The sequence below is a fragment of the Pipistrellus kuhlii genome, unplaced genomic scaffold, assembly GCF_014108245.1.
Source record: "Pipistrellus kuhlii isolate mPipKuh1 unplaced genomic scaffold, mPipKuh1.p scaffold_m20_p_1, whole genome shotgun sequence".
NCBI lineage: Eukaryota > Metazoa > Chordata > Mammalia > Chiroptera > Vespertilionidae > Pipistrellus > Pipistrellus kuhlii.
This window is the reverse complement of record NW_023425404.1, coordinates 88,254,300-88,273,391: the sequence shown is the minus strand read 5'-3', so window position 1 is coordinate 88,273,391 and position 19,092 is coordinate 88,254,300. Positions and strand designations below refer to the sequence as shown.

Sequence of the window (19,092 nt, the reverse complement as noted above, 5' to 3'; positions counted from 1 at the left end):
AGGATACAACATTAATGCCAAGAAATCCATGGCATTTCTATACACCAACAGTGAAACTGCAGAAACAGAGGCTAAAAAAGCAATTCCATTTACCATCGCACCAAAAAAATTAAGATACCTAGGAATAAATTTAACTGAGGAAGTAAAGGACCTATATGCAGAAAACTACATGACACTGAAAAAAGAGATAGAGGAAGATGTAAGGAGATGGAAGAACATACCATGTTCATGGATTGGTAGAATCAACATCATCAAAATGTCCATACTTCCTAAAGCAATCTATAGGTTCAATGCACTCCCCATTAAAATACCAATGACATATTTCACCGACCTAGAAAGAACTCTCCAAAAGTTCTTTTGGAACAATAAAAGAACCTGAATAGTCACAGCAATCCTGAGAAAGAAGAGTAAAGTAGGAGGGATCTCAATACCAGACTTCAAACTGTATTACAAAGCCACTGTTCTCAAAACAGCCTGGTACTGGCACAAAAACAGACATATAGATCAATGGAATCGAATCAAGAACCCAGATATCAACCCAAATCACTATGCTCAATTAATATTTGACAAAGGAGGCACGAATATACAATGGAGTCAAGACAGTCTCTTCAATAAATGGTGTTGGGAAAATTGGACAGACACATGCAAAAGAAGGAAACTAGATCACCAACTTACACCATTCACAAAAATAAACTCAAAATGGATACAGGACTTAAACGTCAGACGGGAAACCATAAAAATACTAGAAGCATCCACAGGCAGCAAAATCTCAGAACTTCTTCAATGATACTACCCCTAGGGCAATGGAAGCTAAAGAGAAAATAAACAAATGGAACTACATCAAAATAAAAAGCTTTTTTACAGCAAAAGAAACCATCAACAAAACAACAAGAAAGCCCACGGTGTGGGAGAACATATAATATTTGCAAATGATACCACTGATAAAGGTTTAATCTCCAACATCTACAAACAGCTTATACAACTAAATAAAAGGAAGATGAATAATCCAATTAAAAAATGGGCAATGGACCTAAATAGAACATTTTCAAAAGAAGACAGAAGGAAGGCCAAAAGGCACATGAAAACCTGCTCAAAGTCACTAATTGTCCGAGAGATGCAAATCAAAACAACAATGCGGTACCATCTCACATCTGTCAGAATGGCCAACATCAACAAGTCAACAAACGACAAGTGTTGGTGAGGTTGCGGAGAAAAAGGAACCCTCGTGCACTGCTGGTGGGAATGCAGACTGGAGCAACCACTGTGGAGAACAGTGTGGAGTTTCCTCAAAAAACTGAAAATGGAACTCCCATTTGACCCAGTAATCCCACTTCTAGGAATATATACCAAGAAACTAGAAACACCAATCAGAAAAGATATATGCACCCCCACACCCCTATGTTCATAGCAGCACAATTTACAGTAGCTAGGATTTGGAAACAGCCTAGGTGTCTGTCAGCAGATGATTGTATCCAAAAACCATGGTACATCTACACAATGGAATACTATGCTGCCATAAAAAAGAAGGAATTCTCATCATTTGCAGCAACCTGGATGGAATTGGAGAACATCATGCTGAGTGAAAAAAGCCCATCAATGAAAGAGAAACACCACATGACCTCACTCATTTGTGGATGATAAAGAACATTATAAACTGATGAACCAAAAGATAGATATAGAGACAGTATATCAACAAGTAGACTGTCAAATTACAGCGGGGAGGGTAGGGAGATCTGGGTGAGATAAGAGATAAACCGAAGGACTTTTATACATGCATATAAGTACAACCAATGGACTCAGAACTCTGGGGAGGGAGGGGATATGTGCGAGGGAGGGAGGGGGGAAAAATCAATAAAATATATATTTTTTAAAAAAATGAAAGAACAAAGTCCAAGGGCTGATGAATCAGATCAAGTGACATCTCTCTGAAACCAGAAAAACTGGCCTGGGCCTGCTGGATAGCACTGGGGTCAGGGTCACTTCCAAGGAGAGGTGGCTACTTCAGAAGGGTCAAGGTAGGACCCATCACATACTTTCCACATTACTCTTTAAGTAAAGACAGTGACCCCAGGAAACTCCCTAACAACTGTGTGCCCTGGGAAGGTAATCAGAGAGGGATCAACTGAGAGACTGGGGGAGGAGCTTAGAGGGAAGATCTCAAGCAGGGGTTAAGTAGGGTGGGAGCCCTATCTGGGTCCCTGGTTGGAACCCTCGAGGGGCCAAGGACGGGCTGAATGAAGGTCCTGAGGCCCTGAAGGTGATGTAGAAGGAAAGAAAGTGTAGAGCTGAGAGAGGAGGGAGCCCCTAAACACAGCCATTACCAAACAGAACGCTACTGAGGGCTGGGCCCACGCACAGTCTTCACTTGAAGACCTGGCAGGCAGTTTGGGAGTTGGGAAGAGTAGGGAAACTACAATAGATGTTCAGGATGAAGCTTTCAAAATTTTAGGATAAAAGAGGATAAACTGGGACATTCTTAAGTAGCAAATTGTTCAAGATGGTTGGAAAGCTCTTAGAAATGAGAAAGTGGTACCAATGAGGAAAAGAAGGCAATGACTAGAAACTGAGATAAGTATCTGGAAAGCCCCCTATTGACAGAGATTGGAAAACGGTTGGGTGCTCACTTCAGCAGCACATACCATATTTTTTTTGTGTGTGTGTATAAGGTGCTTTTCCTAAGGTCATTATACTGAAAATTGAGGAGCATCTTATACATGGAAGTCAGCCAAAGAGGTTGCCACAGGGGTTCGTGGCTGCCCATAGCTTGTCAAACAGGCTTCCTCCAAGCATGAGCCTTATTGTTATTGACCTCAGCTGATCCCATAATTGGAACTGGAGTGTACAGATGCAACAGGGATCTGAGCATTCTGAGCCGATAAAGATGTCAAAAAATAAAAAGATAAATACTGATAAGCGGTTGTCTTACTCTGCAAAATTCAAACTGAATGTAATCAGCTATGCAAAAGAGCATGGAAATAGAGTTGCAGAGAGGCAATTTGGACCTCCTCCCACTGAGTGTATGATCATACAGTGGAGAAACAGGAAGAACAACTCTTTAAGATGCAAAAAAGGAAGAAGGCCTTAAGAGGAAAACCAGCAAAATGGGCAAACTTAGCGCAGAGGCTTAAGACTTGGATTACGGAGCAGTGCCAAAGTGGCTTACTGAGTATATGTGTCAACCAAGCTTATTCAATGTCAGGCAAGAGTGTTTGCAAGTGAAATGAACATTGTTGATTTTACAGGAAAGATAAAATGTTGCTTCAGTTTCATGAGGAGAGAAAGGTTGGCCATGAGAACACGAACAAAGTTAGCTCAGAAAATGCCACCAGCTTATGAGTAATGACTTAGAAGACAGCAGTGATACAATAGAAGTTGAAGAACTTCATATATCTAGAACTAATAATGAAGAAGAGAGCAGTGTTGCAACAGAGGCTGAATAAAGCGATATGCTGCATAATATAGTACTGGTATGTAAACATTACCTGCAGTAATTACTAAATAAAAATATGTTCTGCATAATATCATAGTACTGGTATGTAAATATTACCTGCAGTAATTACTAAATAAAAATGTGTTCTGCATAATATCATAGTACTGGTATGTAAACATTACCTGCAGAAATTACTAAATAAAAATATGTTTAAAATATTGATTTTAAATTTTGGATTGGAAAAGTGAGGGGCATCTTATAGATGGCATTTTTTTTTTTAACTTTAAACAAATTTTTATTACACAAAGGTCACATAATTGGATATTTCTCTACTTTGTACACAATTATACTTACTCTCCACAGAAAGGCTGCTTCTTCACTTCTCATCAGGTAATGGCAAGCACTGAAATCCTGATTGTAACAGAATAGTAGTAAACATGCCTCAGTGATTTACATTGAAAGCAGTACATTTGTACATGGCTCTTGCACTTATCAGGAATGTACAAATGTATTTTTATTCAAAAATACAAAATAAATTATCTGTAGGCATAGACAATGACAGCAGTAAACCATTATGTGTTGTCAACTGAAACCAGTAACTTATGGTTAGTGATTTTCTTGAACATCAGCCAGCCTTTTCTTCAGTCATTTCCTTCAACTGACTTCTCTGAAGTAATAGGTGAGGAGATGTCCTGAGCTTCCTCTCAGTTCTCAGTAAGAAGGTAAGGCACTATTCCAGGGCTAGAACATGCCGCCTCCCATCCCTCCTCCCATTCCACCCATCCCACCCATCCCAGGGTCCTTCTCCTCTTTGGGAATTTCTGTGACCACAACTTCTGCTGCTGTTAACAAAGAGGCCATGCCAGCAGCATCCAGTAAAGCAGTTCTTACAACCTTAGTTGGATCAATGATTCCTTTTTCCACCATATTCACAAATTCTCCAAGCCTGGCATCATAACCAAGTTCTGAGGAACTTTGCAAAATTTTCTCAACTCTCAACTATCCCTCAACACCTGCATTTTTAGCAATGGTCATTGCAGGAATTTTTAGTGCTTTCTTAATAGTTTCTATACCAATTTTTTTATCTTCATTAGTTGGAGTTATTGAGTCCAAGGCTGGAATGCACCAAAGCAGGGCACAGCCCCCTCCCAGGACAATGCCTTCCTCCGCAGCAGCCCAAGTGGCATTGAGGGCATCTGTGACTCTGTCTTCTCATTCACTTCAACATCACTTGTCCCACCAACCTTCAACACAGCTACCCCATCTGAGAGTTTGGCCAGGCGTTCATTCAGTTTTTCCTTTTCATATTCACTAGTTGTGCTATCTAATTGCTCGATGATTTCTTGAATACGTTTTTCTTTTCTTTTTTTTAATATATTTTATTGATTTTGTACAGAGAGGAAGGGAGAGAGACAGAGAGTTAGAAACATCGATGAGAGTCATTGACCAGCTGCCTCTTGCACACCCCCTTACTGGGGATATGCCCGCAACCAAGGTACATGCCCTTGACCGGAATCGAACCCGGGTCCCTTCAGTCCCCAAGCCGACGCTCTATCCACTGAGCCAAACCGGTCTCAGCTTGAATACGTTTTTCAATCTGAGCCTTGTCACCTTTTCCTTTCAAGAGCATGGCATCATCTTTGGTCACAATGACCTCTCCAATTTTTCCTAGGTCATGAGGCTGAACATCTTCTAGGTTGAGTGTCAATCCTTCTTCTCCAAACATGGCACCACCAGTAGCAATAGCCATGTCTTTAAGCTGGTTTTTCCTATTATCCTCAAAACCTGGAGCTTTGACTGCTACAACCTGAAGACCAACTTTTAGCCTATTCAGAACGAGTGTACTGAGAGCTTCTCCATCAACATCTTCAGCAATTATGACCAGGAGCTTGCGGTGAGCATTGGCAATTTCAAGAGCAGGTACCATGGACTGAACACTAGGAATTTTCTTTTCACTCAAGAGAACGTATGCATGTTGGAATTCACATTTCTGACCTTTTGCTGTATTAATAAAGTATGGAGAAATATAACCTCGATCAAACTTCATGCCTTCAATAATTTATAATTCATCATTCAGTGTTTTTTCATCCTTTACAGTGATGACTCCTTTCCTTCCAACCTTTTTCATTGCATCAGAAATTATGTTGCCAATTTCTTGGTCCCCATTTGCAGAAATTGTAGCAACCTGAGTTATTTCTTCAGGGGTTGTCACAGGTTTAGACTGCTTCTTAAGTTCAGAAATTACAGCATCAACTGCTAACGTCACACCTCTCCTGATTTCCACCGGGTTAGCGATGGAGTGTGCCAGCAGAGCAGCAGTGGTGGTGCCGTCCCCAGCCTCTTCGTTTGTATTATTGGCAACACCTTGAACAAGTCTGGCGCCAATGTTTTTATATTTTTTTAAGTTAATGGACTTTGCAACGGTTATACCATCTTTTGTTACTTTGGGACTTCCCCAGCCAGCTCTGTTCAATAATCACTGTTCTTCCCTTTGGCCCCATAGTAACGGCGACGGTGTTGGCTGAAAGGTCTACACCTTGCAGCATTAAGGCTTGAGCCTCTGCACCAAATTTTACATCTTTAGCATAAGCCCGAGTGAGATGAGGAGCCAGTGCCCTGGACACGGGCCTCATCTGGCGAAGGACTGTGTGTAATCGAAGCATTTTCTGCGGGGTAGTGGCAGGGCGTGCGGGCGGTGAGGCGGGCCGTCGGCGGCGAGTGAGTCTAGATGGCATCTAATACATGGAAAAATACGGTATACTAAAATTGGAACAATAGATTGATTACCATGGCCCTGCGCAAGGATGACATGCAAATCCGTGAGGCATTCCATATTTTTTAATGTTCATAGCATTATTTATAATAGCTAAGATCTGAAAATAGCCCGGATACCTATCAGTAGGTGAATGGATAAAAACAAACTGTGGTTCATATACACAATGGAATACTATGCAGTTGTAATAAAGAAGGATCTCTTACCTTTTGAGACAGCATGGAGGGACCAGGAGAGTATCATGCTAAGTGAAATAAGCCAGTCAGAGAAAGACAAATATCACTTTATCTCACTCATATATGGAATCTAATGAATAAATAAACTGACAAACAAAATAGAACCAGAGACAATGAAGCATGCAACAGACTGACATATTTTAGAGGGAAGTATGGAGGGGAAGAGATTAACCAAAGAACTGACAGGCGTATATGCATAGCCCATGGATATAGACAATAGTGCAGTGAAAGCCTGGAGAAGGGGTGGAAGTGGGATAGAAGGGGACAATGAAGGGGGAAAAGGGTGACATTTTTTCAACAATAAATATTAAATAAATAAATAAATCAGTTGGGGGGTTGGGGGAGAAAACAGTTGGAAAGGAGGACATGTAAGTAAACATGAAGGTTGTATATGGTCCAGAGGGAGCTGAAGCTTGCAGTGAAACTCAGGACAACCAAGAGGGCTGTTCCATGTATTTTTTTTTTAAATAAATCTTTATTGTTCATATTATTACAAATGTTTCTCTCCCCCCCCCCCTTCTCCTTCACCAGGTTCCCAGGTTCCCACCCCACCCTCTGCCCTTTCCCCACCCCCCATTGTCCTCATCCATAGGTGCACAGTTTATGTTCAGTCTCTTCCCACACCCCCCTCTCCCCTTTTCCCTAAGAATCGTCAGTTCACTCCCCTTCCATACCTCTGATTCTGTTATATTCAACAGTTAATATTGTTCATCAGATTTTTTTTTTAATTTCCTTGGTTTTTAGATTCACTTGTTGATAGTTACGAATTTGTTGTTCATAATTTTTATCTTTATTTACTTTCTCTTCTGTAAGAACCCCCTTCAGCAATTCATATAATTCTGGTTTGGCAGTGATGAACTCCTTTAGCTTTTTTTTTTTAATTGGTGAAGCTCTTTATCTGACCTTCGATTTTGAGTGATAGCTTTGCTGGATAGATTATTTTTGGCTGTAGGTTCTTACTATTCATCACCTTGAATATTTCTTGCCATTCCTGTCTGGCCTGCATGGTTTCTGTTGAGAAATCAGCCAACAATCGTATTGGTGCTCCTTTATAGGTAACTACCTGCTTAGCTCTTGCTGCTTTTAATATTCTCTCTTTGTCTTTTGCTCTTGGAATTTTAATTATGATGTGTCTTGGTGTGGTCCTCTTTGGATTCCTTTTGTTTGGGGTTCTGCATGCTTCCTGGACTTGTAAGTCTAATTCTTTCACCAGGTGGGAGAAGTTTTCTGTCACTATTTCTTTCTGTATGTTTTCGATATCTTACTCTCTCATCTTCTGGGACCCCCATAATTCTGATGTTGGTTCGCTTTAAGTTGTCCCAGAGGTTTCTTACATTATCTTCAACTTTCTGGATTCTCTTGCCTTCTTGCTTCTGCGGAGGAGTGTCTTCTGGCTCTTTATGTTCCAAATCTTTGACTTGATTCTTTGATCTTCCATTCTGTTTTTAGGACTCTGTATAATATTTTTTTATTTCAGACAATGTATTCTTTATTTCTTGTTGATCCCTTATTATTTCTTGTTGATTCCTTATTAAGTCTAGTTGATCCCTTTTCATATCCTCATAGGTCTATCAACCTTTTCTAGGAAATTCGTGAAAAACCTTATAAGCATAGATTTGAACTCTATATCCAAGGGCTTTTTGTCCTCCATTTCTTTTGTTTGTGATCTTTTTCCTTGTCTCTGCATTTTCACAGCTTTCCTGAGTTGGTAGCCTTAAAAGTCTCTGTGTTCTGCTTGGATGTAGTTTCAGGGTGGAGCCTACAGCCTTGGCTTCCGTCAGCCCCGCCCTATACGGCTCCTGAGTCTCAGTATTCCTTAGGGTCCTTCAGTACTCATTGTAACCATCTCTGAGAGAAAGGTGCCCTCGATTTTCGCCTGCTACCAAACAGTCTAGTCTCTTCCCCCAATGAGCCCGGAACTGGGGTTCAGTTCATTTGGAAGTGGAGTTGGAAGTGGTGTTCAGAGCAGTCTGGAGCTTTTGTCTCCTTCCCGCCAGGGCAATCCCGCTACACAGCCAACCGTCCCTTCTCTGCATGCAATGTGCATGCCTCCGGGGGCTCTGCATTTCGCTGCTCCCCCGGGTTTCCGCTTACAGTCCAGGCTCCCTCTGTTTGAGCCGGGGTCCCCGGGGTCTGGCCTAGAATTAGGGTTCAGAGCAGTCGGGTCTGGGGTTCAGCACAGTCCGGAGCTTTTATCTCCTTCCCTCTAGGGAAAGCCAGCCAGGCACTCAGCCGCCCCTCCTCTTTGGCTCTGTCCTCTCTGCGCACCGCGTGTCTCCATACCTTCGGCTTTTACAGCTCCTCTGATTTTCCTTCTGGTTTTCTCTTGTTGTAGAATTTCTAGTCAGTCAACTTTCCTGTAGTTCTGGGTAATGTCCATTTTATATTTTAGTTGTATTTTATTGAAATTGTTGTGTGCTGCTGCGGTTAGGTGTTTACCTGTGCAGCCATCTTGGATTCTTTGTGTTCCATGTATTTGGATAAAGAACAAAACAATGCCTTGTGCTGGAGGCCAATGGCATATCATTAGGATGGACAGAAAGGAGGGACTTGAGTCCTATTTTGTTTCCATTTTTTCTTTTGAACTTGAAAAAAGTAGGACAGGTGGTGATAGGAGGGACATGAACCCCAAGTTGGGTGATTCATCTTCTGACCATGGCAAGTTCTCCTGCATTGCTGAGGTTATAGTTGGTGACCTACAGGATGCATTAGTGACAGCAGAGGGCCTGAGGCCTAGAGATGACTAATATCCATTTAGCAAAAAGACAAAGGAGGTAGGCTCCACAAATTACTATAGACAAGGCTTGTAAGCACTTAAAACAGCACTTAGGAAATGGTTTGTCACTGGGCTTGATTGGGCTCACAGGGGATAAGGCATACCCATTTTAGTTTATTTTTTAAATATTAGACAAAGTTTTTTTGGATTTTAGGTAAGGTTTTGATGTAATCAAATGGCAGCCCCATCCAATTGCCATTTTGTTTAGAACTGGACAAGGCTTGTTCAGGGCTATCCTAGAGGGGATTCCAGTGCTCAGTGGGGGTTTGATTTAAATAACTTTTTAAAAGGTCCCTGAGGTTTTGAGCAAGTTCCGAGTATGGTAGATTCTTATAGGGGAGTGAGAGAGAATGGACAAGTCCAAGAGCTCTCAAGTAGAACTGGGGACACAAGAGCTTCTGAAGTTCTGTTGTAGGCTGCCTCTCTGAGACTTCTGTTCTCTACTTTGCTCTTTTTTTTTTTTAATCAATCTTTATTGTTCATATTGTTACAAAGGTTCCTCATTTCTTCCCCCCTCCACCAGGTTCCCACCCCACCCTCCGCCCCCTCCCCATCCCCCATTGTCCTCATTTATAGGTGCAGTTTATATTCAGTCTCTTCCTCCCTGCCTTTCCCTGATAGTAAATCCCTTTTCAGATAGTAAATCAGTTACTTAGCATTTTCTCATATCAATAATACCACCACATACCCAATGATACATTTCACACAAAAGACATTTCCAAATAGGTCAACCAGCCTCATCCAGGCCCCACCCAAGGCACTCACAGATCAACACCCCAGCCCTATACTAACTCAACACATCCAGATCTAAGCCTTCATCACTTGATTCAGCAGACCCTCAAGTTCCCACAAAAGTTTCCAGCCATGTCTGAGAGGCAGCCGTTGGGTAGGGGCAGGCGAGAAGCAAGCTGTTCCGGGCCTGGCTGCTCCGGGCCTGGCCTCTGTTGCTCTGGTTCGTTCCACAACCAGCTGCTCCGGGTCTGGTCACATCCGCTCCTGACCTAGTTGCTCTGGACCTGGCTGCTGCTGCTCTGGGCCTGGCTGCACCCGACCTGGCTGCTCTGGGCCCAGCTGCTCTGGGCCTGGCCGTTCCTAGCCGGGCAGCCGCTGCTCCGCGCCTGGCCGCACCAGACCTGGCTGCTCCCAGCCTGGCCGCTCCCAGCCTGGATGCTCCGGGCTTGGCTACTGCTGTTCTGGACCTGGCTGCTCCCAACCCGGCTGCTCTGGGCCTAGCTTCTCCGGGTCCGGCCACTCCGGGTCTGGGTATTCCTGGACTGGCCACCCTGGGCTTGGCTGCCTCTGCCTCAGGCCTGGCTGCCACTGCCCCAGGTCTGGCTGCTCCAGTGCTGGCTGTTGTTGCTCTGGTTCTGGCTGCTGCTGCTCTGGGGCCTGGCCGTTGCTGCTCCGGGCCCGGTTGCCATTGCTTTGTGCCTGGGCACTCTAGGCCTGGCCGCCGCTGTTCCAACATTCTGTCCTTTTTTTTTTTTTTTTAACGCATTTATGTTGCAATGTTGGCTGGTGAGTTGAGTTCTGACTTAGTCTTTGATTTTTTCAAGATCTTCTTTGTATTCTTTCTTAAGTAATTTTACTATCTTTTGCTCTCGCTTGATTTCTTCACATTGAGAACTTTGGTTTCTTCCTCCTTTTCATGGGAGCTCAGCAGGTTGGCCTGTGGCACCCCTTTGTTCTCCGCGGGCTCCCGCGCTGCTCCAGCCTGTTGCCTGGGTCGGTGCCGCCCAGGAAGCAGCCTCCAGCCTTGGCTCCATTGCCCGCGCTCAGAGGTCGATGGCTCGGGGGGCACCCCCCCCCTGGGGGCCCCATCATCCGGCTCCCTGCTGGCGCCCGGCTGGCTGGTGTCCGGCAGGGGCTCCTGCTCCCTGTCGCATTCCTCCAGTCTGGAGGTTTTTTTTTTTTTCTCCTTCCCGCTAGGGGAGTCTAGGATCAGAGTCAACAGACTGTCCTCTGCGCGCAGTGTGCTCGACTCTGGGGGCTCCGCCTCACAGCCCCGTCTCCCCCTGCCCGAGCCTGGGTCCCCAGGGTCTGGTCCAGGACTGGGGTTCAGAGCAGTCCGGACTGAGGCTCAGCACCGCCGGAGGCTTTGTTTCTTCACGCTAAGGTAATCCAGCATCAGAGTCAACATTCAGTCCTCTGCGCGCAAAGTGCGCTCAACTCCAGGGGCCCTGCTTTTCGCTGCTCGCTTGGGATTCCGCCTCACAGCCCCGTCTCCCCCACCGGAGCCTGGGTCCTCAGGGTCTGGCTCATAACTGGGGGTCAGCGCTGCCGGTTCGGGGGTTTAGCCCAGGCTAGGGAACGCCAGGCAGCACCCAGCCCTCTCCTCCTCTCCGGCTGCGACCTCTCCGTGCGCGCTTGCGTGCGAGCGCGCAGCATGTCTCCGTACCTTAGGCTTTTTTTCAGCTCCTCTGACTTTCTTTCTGGTTTTCTCTTTCCTTCTTGTTATAGAATTTTCAGTCAGTCGACTACCCATAGCTCTGGGCAATGTCCACTCTACATTTTAGTTGTATTCCATTGAAATTGTTGTGTGCTGCTGCGGTTAGGTGTCTACCCGAGCAGCCATCTTGGATCCTCCTCTACTTTGCTCTGAAGTGCCATGTAGAATACTGCCCCATGCCAGGCAGGAAAGAAGTGAGAGAAGGCCTTCGGGAGACGATAGAGAGAACTGTTGACTAGGTTGAATGGGCATAGGCACACTTCATTCAAAGAGGCAGCCATCACTCAATCCCACTAAGTCGTTATCAATAGGAATGTGGATCTAGGATTGCCAGAGCTTCTGATTTTCAAGAGAAGCCAGGAAAACAAGTTTTCTATGTGAAATATTTTTATTTGTATATACTGGCTGCAAAATGTTTATAACCCCATGCAGGCCAGACAACATATCTGCAGACTGGAGCTGGCCCATACACTGCCACCTATGACCCCTCCTCTGATTAGTCAATGATTCTGTCTTTGTTACTCTTGACATTTCTCCCTTCTGGATAAATATCCCCCAAAGGTGTGATTTCCTACGATTTCCTACATCTTTCTCTCAGCCACCTCTTCTGGGCCCCTTTACCTTGAGTTCCATTCACATTACCATGTACTCTTTCTCAAGGCCATCATTGTGTTAAGCACCGTGACCATCCCCCTTGTTTGCATTATCTAGTAAATGAGTAGTATCAAGGTAAACTTTGTTCTTGCCCCATGAGTGTCGGCATGTTTCATAGGTTTGGTTTTCTTGGAGCCTGTCTGCAGCCAGAGCCCATGAGTCCTTGTTCTTAGAAGTATGAGAAGAGACTGCCTGCTCTCTCGCTGGGGCATGGATACAAACACCCTGTGCCGGGCCCCAGATCCCAGTGCCTTGGCCTGCAGAGGGCAGGGCTCCAATGTGGTCGAGAGCTCGCTACCTGTGAGCCTCCTTGGGATGGTCCTTCCTGCCAGCCATGGCTCCTGGGATGCTCTTACCCTGAGTTTCTCTCCCGTCTGGCTCTGCCTCTTGCCTCATTCTGCAGGAGCGGCAGGAGCCTGTGGCAGTCTGCAGCTTTATATACATTGCACAGTTAATGACTAATTCCACAGTAGCTCCTTGATATGGAAGTGAAACAGCCACAGCTGGTGGGCCTGAACTTTTGGTGACAGTAGAAGTAGTTATGCAAACTGCCAAGGAGGGAGAAGTGCTCTCTGTAGCCAGGTTATGAAGAAAGCTCTTGCCTGGCCTGGTCCCACGTGGCCTCCAGGAGTGACTCTTATAACATGTCTCACCACCCTCATCTCCAACCCCCATTTTTTCTTGGTGACAGCTGGAAGTAGCAGTGGTCACAACTGAAAGAGCCAAACATTTCTACAGCCCCCAGGACATTCCTGTCACCCTCTACAGCGATGCGGATGAATGGGAGGTCAGTGCTGGCGGTCCCCAGGGCTGTGTTCCATCATGTGTCTACCAGCAGCACAGGACTGTACTCCTGCAGCCCATAGTCCTGGTGGCTGGAGCAGACACACCAGGCTCAAGTCAGCAGGTAGGGCCCTCAAGGCAGAGTTGATGAAGAAAACAATTGTCTAGCTTCTGCCTGTGGGAGGCCTGTAGTCTCCTCCTACCCCAGGCAGCGCTCAGCTTTGGCCCTGAGCCTGAAGTTGAATGCCCTTGGGCTTATCTGGGCTGATATAACCACAGAAGAGCTCTGTTCCCCTCACCCTGTCTCCATGGGTCCCAATGTCAGGACTGTCCAGAGTGCCTCACTTCCCACAGCCTGCATCTGCTCTCCCTCAGAAAGGTGGGCACCAGCTGATTCAGCAGACATTGAGTGTGGGCCTCACAGGGGTGCCCTGAAAGGCATTTTTAAACATTCTCAGCCTAGAACATTTCTGATTGGTCCATCTTCCCCAATTCTCTCCCTCCCCCATTTCTCACTGCCCCAGACATTTCTCACTATCCACTGGCTTAGACAACCCAAGCATCTGCCTCAAGCAGACAGGGCAGGAATTTCCTGCCAGATGTCAGTTCTCTTGAAAACCAAACCATAAAGTGAATAGCTTGAAAGACAAGGGGCGTTTGTTTTCTCAGGCCTGGTTTCTCTCATGCTGTTGACTGCAGCCAATGCTCTCACCAGCTTAGCTGTGGAGGGGGTAACAGTGGATTTGGGCAGGGTTGCTCATCAGATAGTCTCCTCCAGTTCCTGACTTAGTGTCCTTGGCCCCTGTTGCCTCCCTCACCCCCCAACCCCCAACACACCTCCTTCCCTCTACGAACAGAATTGTCTGCCCAGTGACCCCATTTCTTTCTCTCTGCCAGATGTGGAAGTGCCGGTCTGACCCAGTTCTCCACATTGACCTTCGGAGGTGGGCAGACCTTATGCTGGTGGCTCCTCTTGATGCCAACACTCTGGGGAAGGTGGCCAGTGGCATCTGTGACAACTTGCTTGTGAGTGAATCCTGTCTCCTCCCTCTCTGAACCTCTCTCCCAGTTTGCTGAGTTACAGACTACCTGTGTACAAGGTTCTAACCTTGGAATCCTTTGATCGTGGTCCAGTTTGCTCAGAACACTGTCCCTCTGCCCCTACCTATCTCACCTGTGCTCTGGCAAGTGGGCAGAATGTGTGGTCCTGATGGATAGACTCAACCTGTGGGTGCTTTCTGAGGCTGTCCATTTCTCACCTGCTCTTTGACGTTCAGCTCTTCTCCCTTTGTCCTTCATTCATGGGCTGCCATCCTGTCGATTTCCTGGCCTAGTCCCATTTCCTGCCTTCTCACTGGGATCTGGATATCCACATGGGCAACTGATAAGAGTGTTAATTCTTCATGGATGTTTCACACACATTTATCTCTTCTGTATTTTAGTCACAGGTGGAGGTACAGTTTTCATGTCATGGAAAGCTGAGAGAGGAAAATAGAAAGACAGGGCAAGAGTGTGAGCTTATGGGTGATGGAGGAGAAGAGCAGAAGTTCAGCTGTGCAAGGTGGGGTTGATAGACCTCCAGGGAGCTATTGTCCTTAAAGAACCTTTGTGTACTTGATCATCCTGGGAAGAGTTAGGCATGATCTCTCTCCTCCCTCTGCCTTATTACCATCCCTTTCCTCATTTATTGAGCTTTTACCTACATGAACTGGACCCATGCTGAGAAACACACAGGACACAGGGAACTCACAGTCTGGAAGGAGAGGATTTTTCTTCACCCATTCAGGCGAGAAGGGAGCATGCTCTGGTGTGTGGTCTAGTCTTAAATGTTCCCAGTCAGTCCTTTGACAATAGAGTCACCACCTTGCAAAGTGCTAGGCATATACTTGCTATATGTATGAGATAATTACTAATTTTATTGTGACAAACAGCCAGGAGTTTTTCAGAGTCTAATATGGTAAAGAAGTGAATAATGAAGCTGGGTCAATATTTTTGGGGGTCAGATAGGTTAGTCTCCTCCTATCTTGTTGATAGCACTTAAGGCACTTTTGGAAGAATCTACTAGTGATTTCAGCATCACTTGAATAAGAACACAAGGTGACCAGAAGAAGGGCAGCACACAGATTGTGTGGCCAGGAGCAGGGTAAGGTGGTGCAGAGATGGGTGAGCCTATGGTAAGGGAATGCAGAAGGCTTCCCAGTGGGGCTGGTGCCAAGGCTGACAGGGCAGCTAGAGCCTGTGAGCCTCCTGCCACTTTCATTTATGTGGGTCAGAGTTGTATGTGCCCAGCACTGTGTTACCAAACCTCTAGGGTTCCCACTGCTAGTCAGCACACCAAGCTCTAGGCCCTAGAGGTGTCGAACTCAATCAGAGAAGGGGACAAAATCTAAAATCCAGCCTAAATCGTGGGCCGAATGGTTTACTGAACAGTCATAAACTGTCATTGTGATGGAAACGCAGCGGAGTGCAGTGATGACAGCGCGGTGCGGGCCACATTGCAAGGCCTGGCGGGACGGATTTGGCCCGCGGGCCTTGTGTTTGACACATGTGCTCTAGGGGTTAAGCCCCGGCCTAGGCTGCTCTCCGAGGCTTCCTCCTTCCTCCTGAAAGTTCTGCTTTCCTTTTTTCCTTGAAGATGCCCTCCTCCTGAGTTGGCTGAGCAGTAGAATAAGTTTCTAAAACCAGCCCCCAGATAATTTTCCTCAAAAGGTTTCACTTGAAGGCAAATTTAAACAAAAAATATATTTTTGTTGATTTCAGAGAAGGGAGAGGGAGAGAGAGAAACACCAATGAGAGAGAATCATCAAGCGGCTGCCTCCTGCATGGGGATCGAGCCTGAAATGCAGGCATGTGTCCTGACTGGAATTAAACCTTGATTTCTGGTTCATAGGTCAGTGCTCAACCATTGAGTCACACTGGCTGGGCAAAGGCAGATATTTTAAGAAATTGCAAATCTTACAATGTATAAACTGTCACCATCTTTGCTCTGTGGCTCTGTCCTCTCTCAAAAGATGTTTTATCCTTATATCCTTTATCCTTTATCCTTTATCCTGGAAAAGAAGCTCACCCTGCTACTTCTCTCCTTCACTTCTCCTTCCTTCCTTTTTAGTGCCCAGAAGTTGTGGTGCTATTAGAGCAGTGTGCTGAGTGTGAATCTGTGTGCTGGCCTCTGGGCCTTTGTCATATGACCGCCCTCTGGCCTACTCAGTTCTTGGCCCCTTCTTTGTGCTAAACAGCCAAGCAGACCCAGAAAGATTTCCTTGGGTCACCAGTCTAGCTGGGAGCTGGTCTTCTGATCGGGATCCAGGCCTTCTCTTTGCCCAAGCAGATTCCCAGGGGCAGAACCAGAGTTGCTGAATACAGTTTTTTGGGTTTTAAAAAATATATATTTTATTGATTTTTTACAGAGAGGAAGGGAGAGAGATAGAGAGCTAGAAACGTCGATGAGAGAGAAACATTGACCAGCTGTCTCTTGCACACCCCCTACCGGGGATGTGCCCGTAACCAATGTACATGCCCCTGACCGGAATAGAACCTGGGACCTTTCAGTCCACAGACCGACACTCTACCACTGAGCCAAACCGGTTTTGGCTGAATACAGTTTTGGCCAATCAGAAGTGATAATGGGAACTATTGCCTTCTTCCATGCCCCTTGCTGCCAGAAAGTTTGGAGGAGCTCTGAAAAAAGTCCAGGAAACCTGAGCTTAGAGAAGAACAAGAGAGTGTGGGACATGGAAGGGTTTGGTTTCTGCTCTGGTCAGTGTGTTTTATTTTGAGAATACAGAAACCCCAGCCCAGCCCCACCCCACCCCACATGCAGTCAGGGTGCTCTTCTAGGTATACTCATGGCTTCTGCAGAAGCAGCAGATGTCATAGGGCCAAGATGAAGTGCGACCGAAACTGTCCACTCATAGCCCGGTTGATGAACTCTGAGAGACATTGGTGGGAAACAAATGCTAGTGTCTGGGACGATGCAAACAGCCAGATCTAGAGGCTGTGTGTTGTCCTACTTCCTTCCTGTCCCCAGGAGAGGGCAGGGTCACTGAGAAGGGTGGCCTTGGTCCTGGCCTCTTCATTTCATTGTTCTCTGGACTCCCCTCTCTTTTCCTAGAGCAGCCGTTCTCAACCTGTAGGTCACGACCCCTTTGGGGGTCGAACGGCCCTTTCACAGGGATCGCCTAAGACATCCTGCATATCAGATATTTACATTACGATCCATAACAGTAGCAAAATTATAGTTATGAAGCAGCAATGAGAATAATTTCTGGTTAGGGGTCATCACAACATGAGGAACTGTATTAAAGGGTCGCGGCATTAGGAAGGTTGAGATCTACTGTCCTAGAGGGACATGAGACCGCTCACTGCAGATAGCAGCCCTCAGTCATCCTAACCTCATGGCTGCTTGTGACCCAGAGGATGGTATGTAGGATTTGGAAGGGTTGGGGAGGGACGGGAGGTGGAACATCATGCACCCCTCCCCCACCCTTTTTCACAGACCTGTGTCATCCGGGCCTGGGACCGCAGAAAGCCCCTGCTCTTCTGCCCAGCAATGAACACTGCCATGTGGGAGCATCCCCTTACCTCGCAGCAGGTGGGCCAGCTCCAGGCCTTTGGCTATATCGAGATCCCCTGTGTGGCCAAGAAGCTGGTGTGTGGAGACCAAGGTGGGCATCTGGCCAGGCCTATAGCCTGTCCTCACGGCCCATGGTCAGATCTGGATTAAGATCCCAGCCTGTTGTGACCTCAGGCAAAACCATTCTCCTCTGGAGGCTGGATATCATAATTCCTTCCCCCTCGGGTTGTTAGGATTAAATGTGATAGTTCAAGTAAGGTGCCTGATATCCAGCATGCAGTCCATGCATAGTTCATGACAGCTACTATAACTGTTCCCGGGTCCTGTCCTGTTGGGTTTCAGAAGGATGTGATGGGACTGGCTCAGGCAGAAGGTCCTGGCCTTCTCAGGCACTGCAGTCTGGGTGGAGCCCTCAGGGGAGTACAGGGTGGGATGGGAGTGGGGGTGGTACCCTGCCTCAGTCTGCAGGGTCACAGCAGAACATTATTCCCTAGGTCTGGGGGCCATGGCTGAGGTGGACACCATTGTGGACAAAGTGAAGGAAGTTCTCTCCCAGCACGCTGGCTTTCAGCAGAGTTGAACCCAGGATATCTCATGTGTGTCCTTCTGCACCCAGTGCGTTTTCAGGCCGTGTCAGTGAAGGTGGACACTGGCAAAGTATGGTGAGAATTCACCTTTGCGGAGTAAGGGTCTAGCCTGGGCCTGCTCCACAGTCTCCGAAGGCCCGACCTGCCCCAAGGTAAATTGGACCAAAGGCCCAGTTCTCAACTTCTTTCAGCCAGGAGACTCCCTGCTATCTGGAGTTCCTCCCCCTCCTTTTCCTGGAATGGTTCCAGCAAGCCAGAGGGGCAAGTTGCTGTATGTCCCTGTGCCTCTGGGAGGAGACTGAGGAGTGACTGGCCAACCTGATTCTACACTGTGCCCAGGAACCACTTTTAGAAATGGTCTCAGCTGGAGATTCCCGGGGTGGTGAGCCCCTGGCCTCGCCTTTGGAACGTCAGCTGCCCTGCAGAGTCAGGAAAGCCTGTAAGTTTGAAAGACCCTGGCCGTGCTGTAAGATTGGGGATACTGGGAAATAAAGTGACCTTTTGAGAGACTCTGTCCTTCTTTCACGGCCCATATGTGGTCTCAGAAATCAGGGGTGTTGCTTGGTGTGGGTGAGGAAGGCTCTGGTGCTTGTTAGGCCCATGCCATACAGTGGTTAAGGGCAAAGGGCTCTGAAGCAAGACGGCCCCTACTTTTTTTTTTTTTGACAGCCCCTACTTTAAATCCCAGTTCTACCACCTGCTAGCAGTGGGACTTTGGCTCAGGACTCAGCTTTTCTGACCTTCACTTTCCTCATCTGTATTACTCTACCCTTCCAAAGTTATTAAGAGAATCAAATGAGATAATTTGTGTAGAATAACCACCCCCCTGAG

At 46.5% G+C, this 19,092-nt stretch overlaps 1 protein-coding gene and 2 pseudogenes across 7 annotated transcripts in view; 2 read left to right on the top strand and 1 right to left on the bottom strand.

Moving 5' to 3' along the window:
• The window catches only part of PPCDC (phosphopantothenoylcysteine decarboxylase), a 49,752-nt gene extending 30,982 nt beyond the window's left edge, over positions 1–18,770 (top strand). For 5 of the 7 annotated variants that reach the window (XM_045586737.1, XM_036455687.2, XM_045586733.1 and 2 more), the window contains 4 exons: positions 13,010–13,105; positions 13,999–14,127; positions 17,597–17,765; positions 18,169–18,770. In XM_045586737.1, coding sequence (XP_045442693.1) covers positions 13,010–13,105; positions 13,999–14,127; positions 17,597–17,765; positions 18,169–18,254 — 480 coding nt within the window. In that variant the 3' untranslated portion in view covers positions 18,255–18,770. The remainder of the gene's footprint in view (positions 1–13,009; positions 13,106–13,998; positions 14,128–17,596; positions 17,766–18,168) is intronic. The other 2 variants (XM_045586743.1, XM_045586753.1) reach the window with 2 other exon arrangements.
• Positions 3,699–6,149, bottom strand: LOC118728850 (annotated as a pseudogene).
• Positions 6,182–6,269, top strand: LOC118710190 (annotated as a pseudogene).
• Positions 18,771–19,092: the final 322 nt, after the last annotated feature.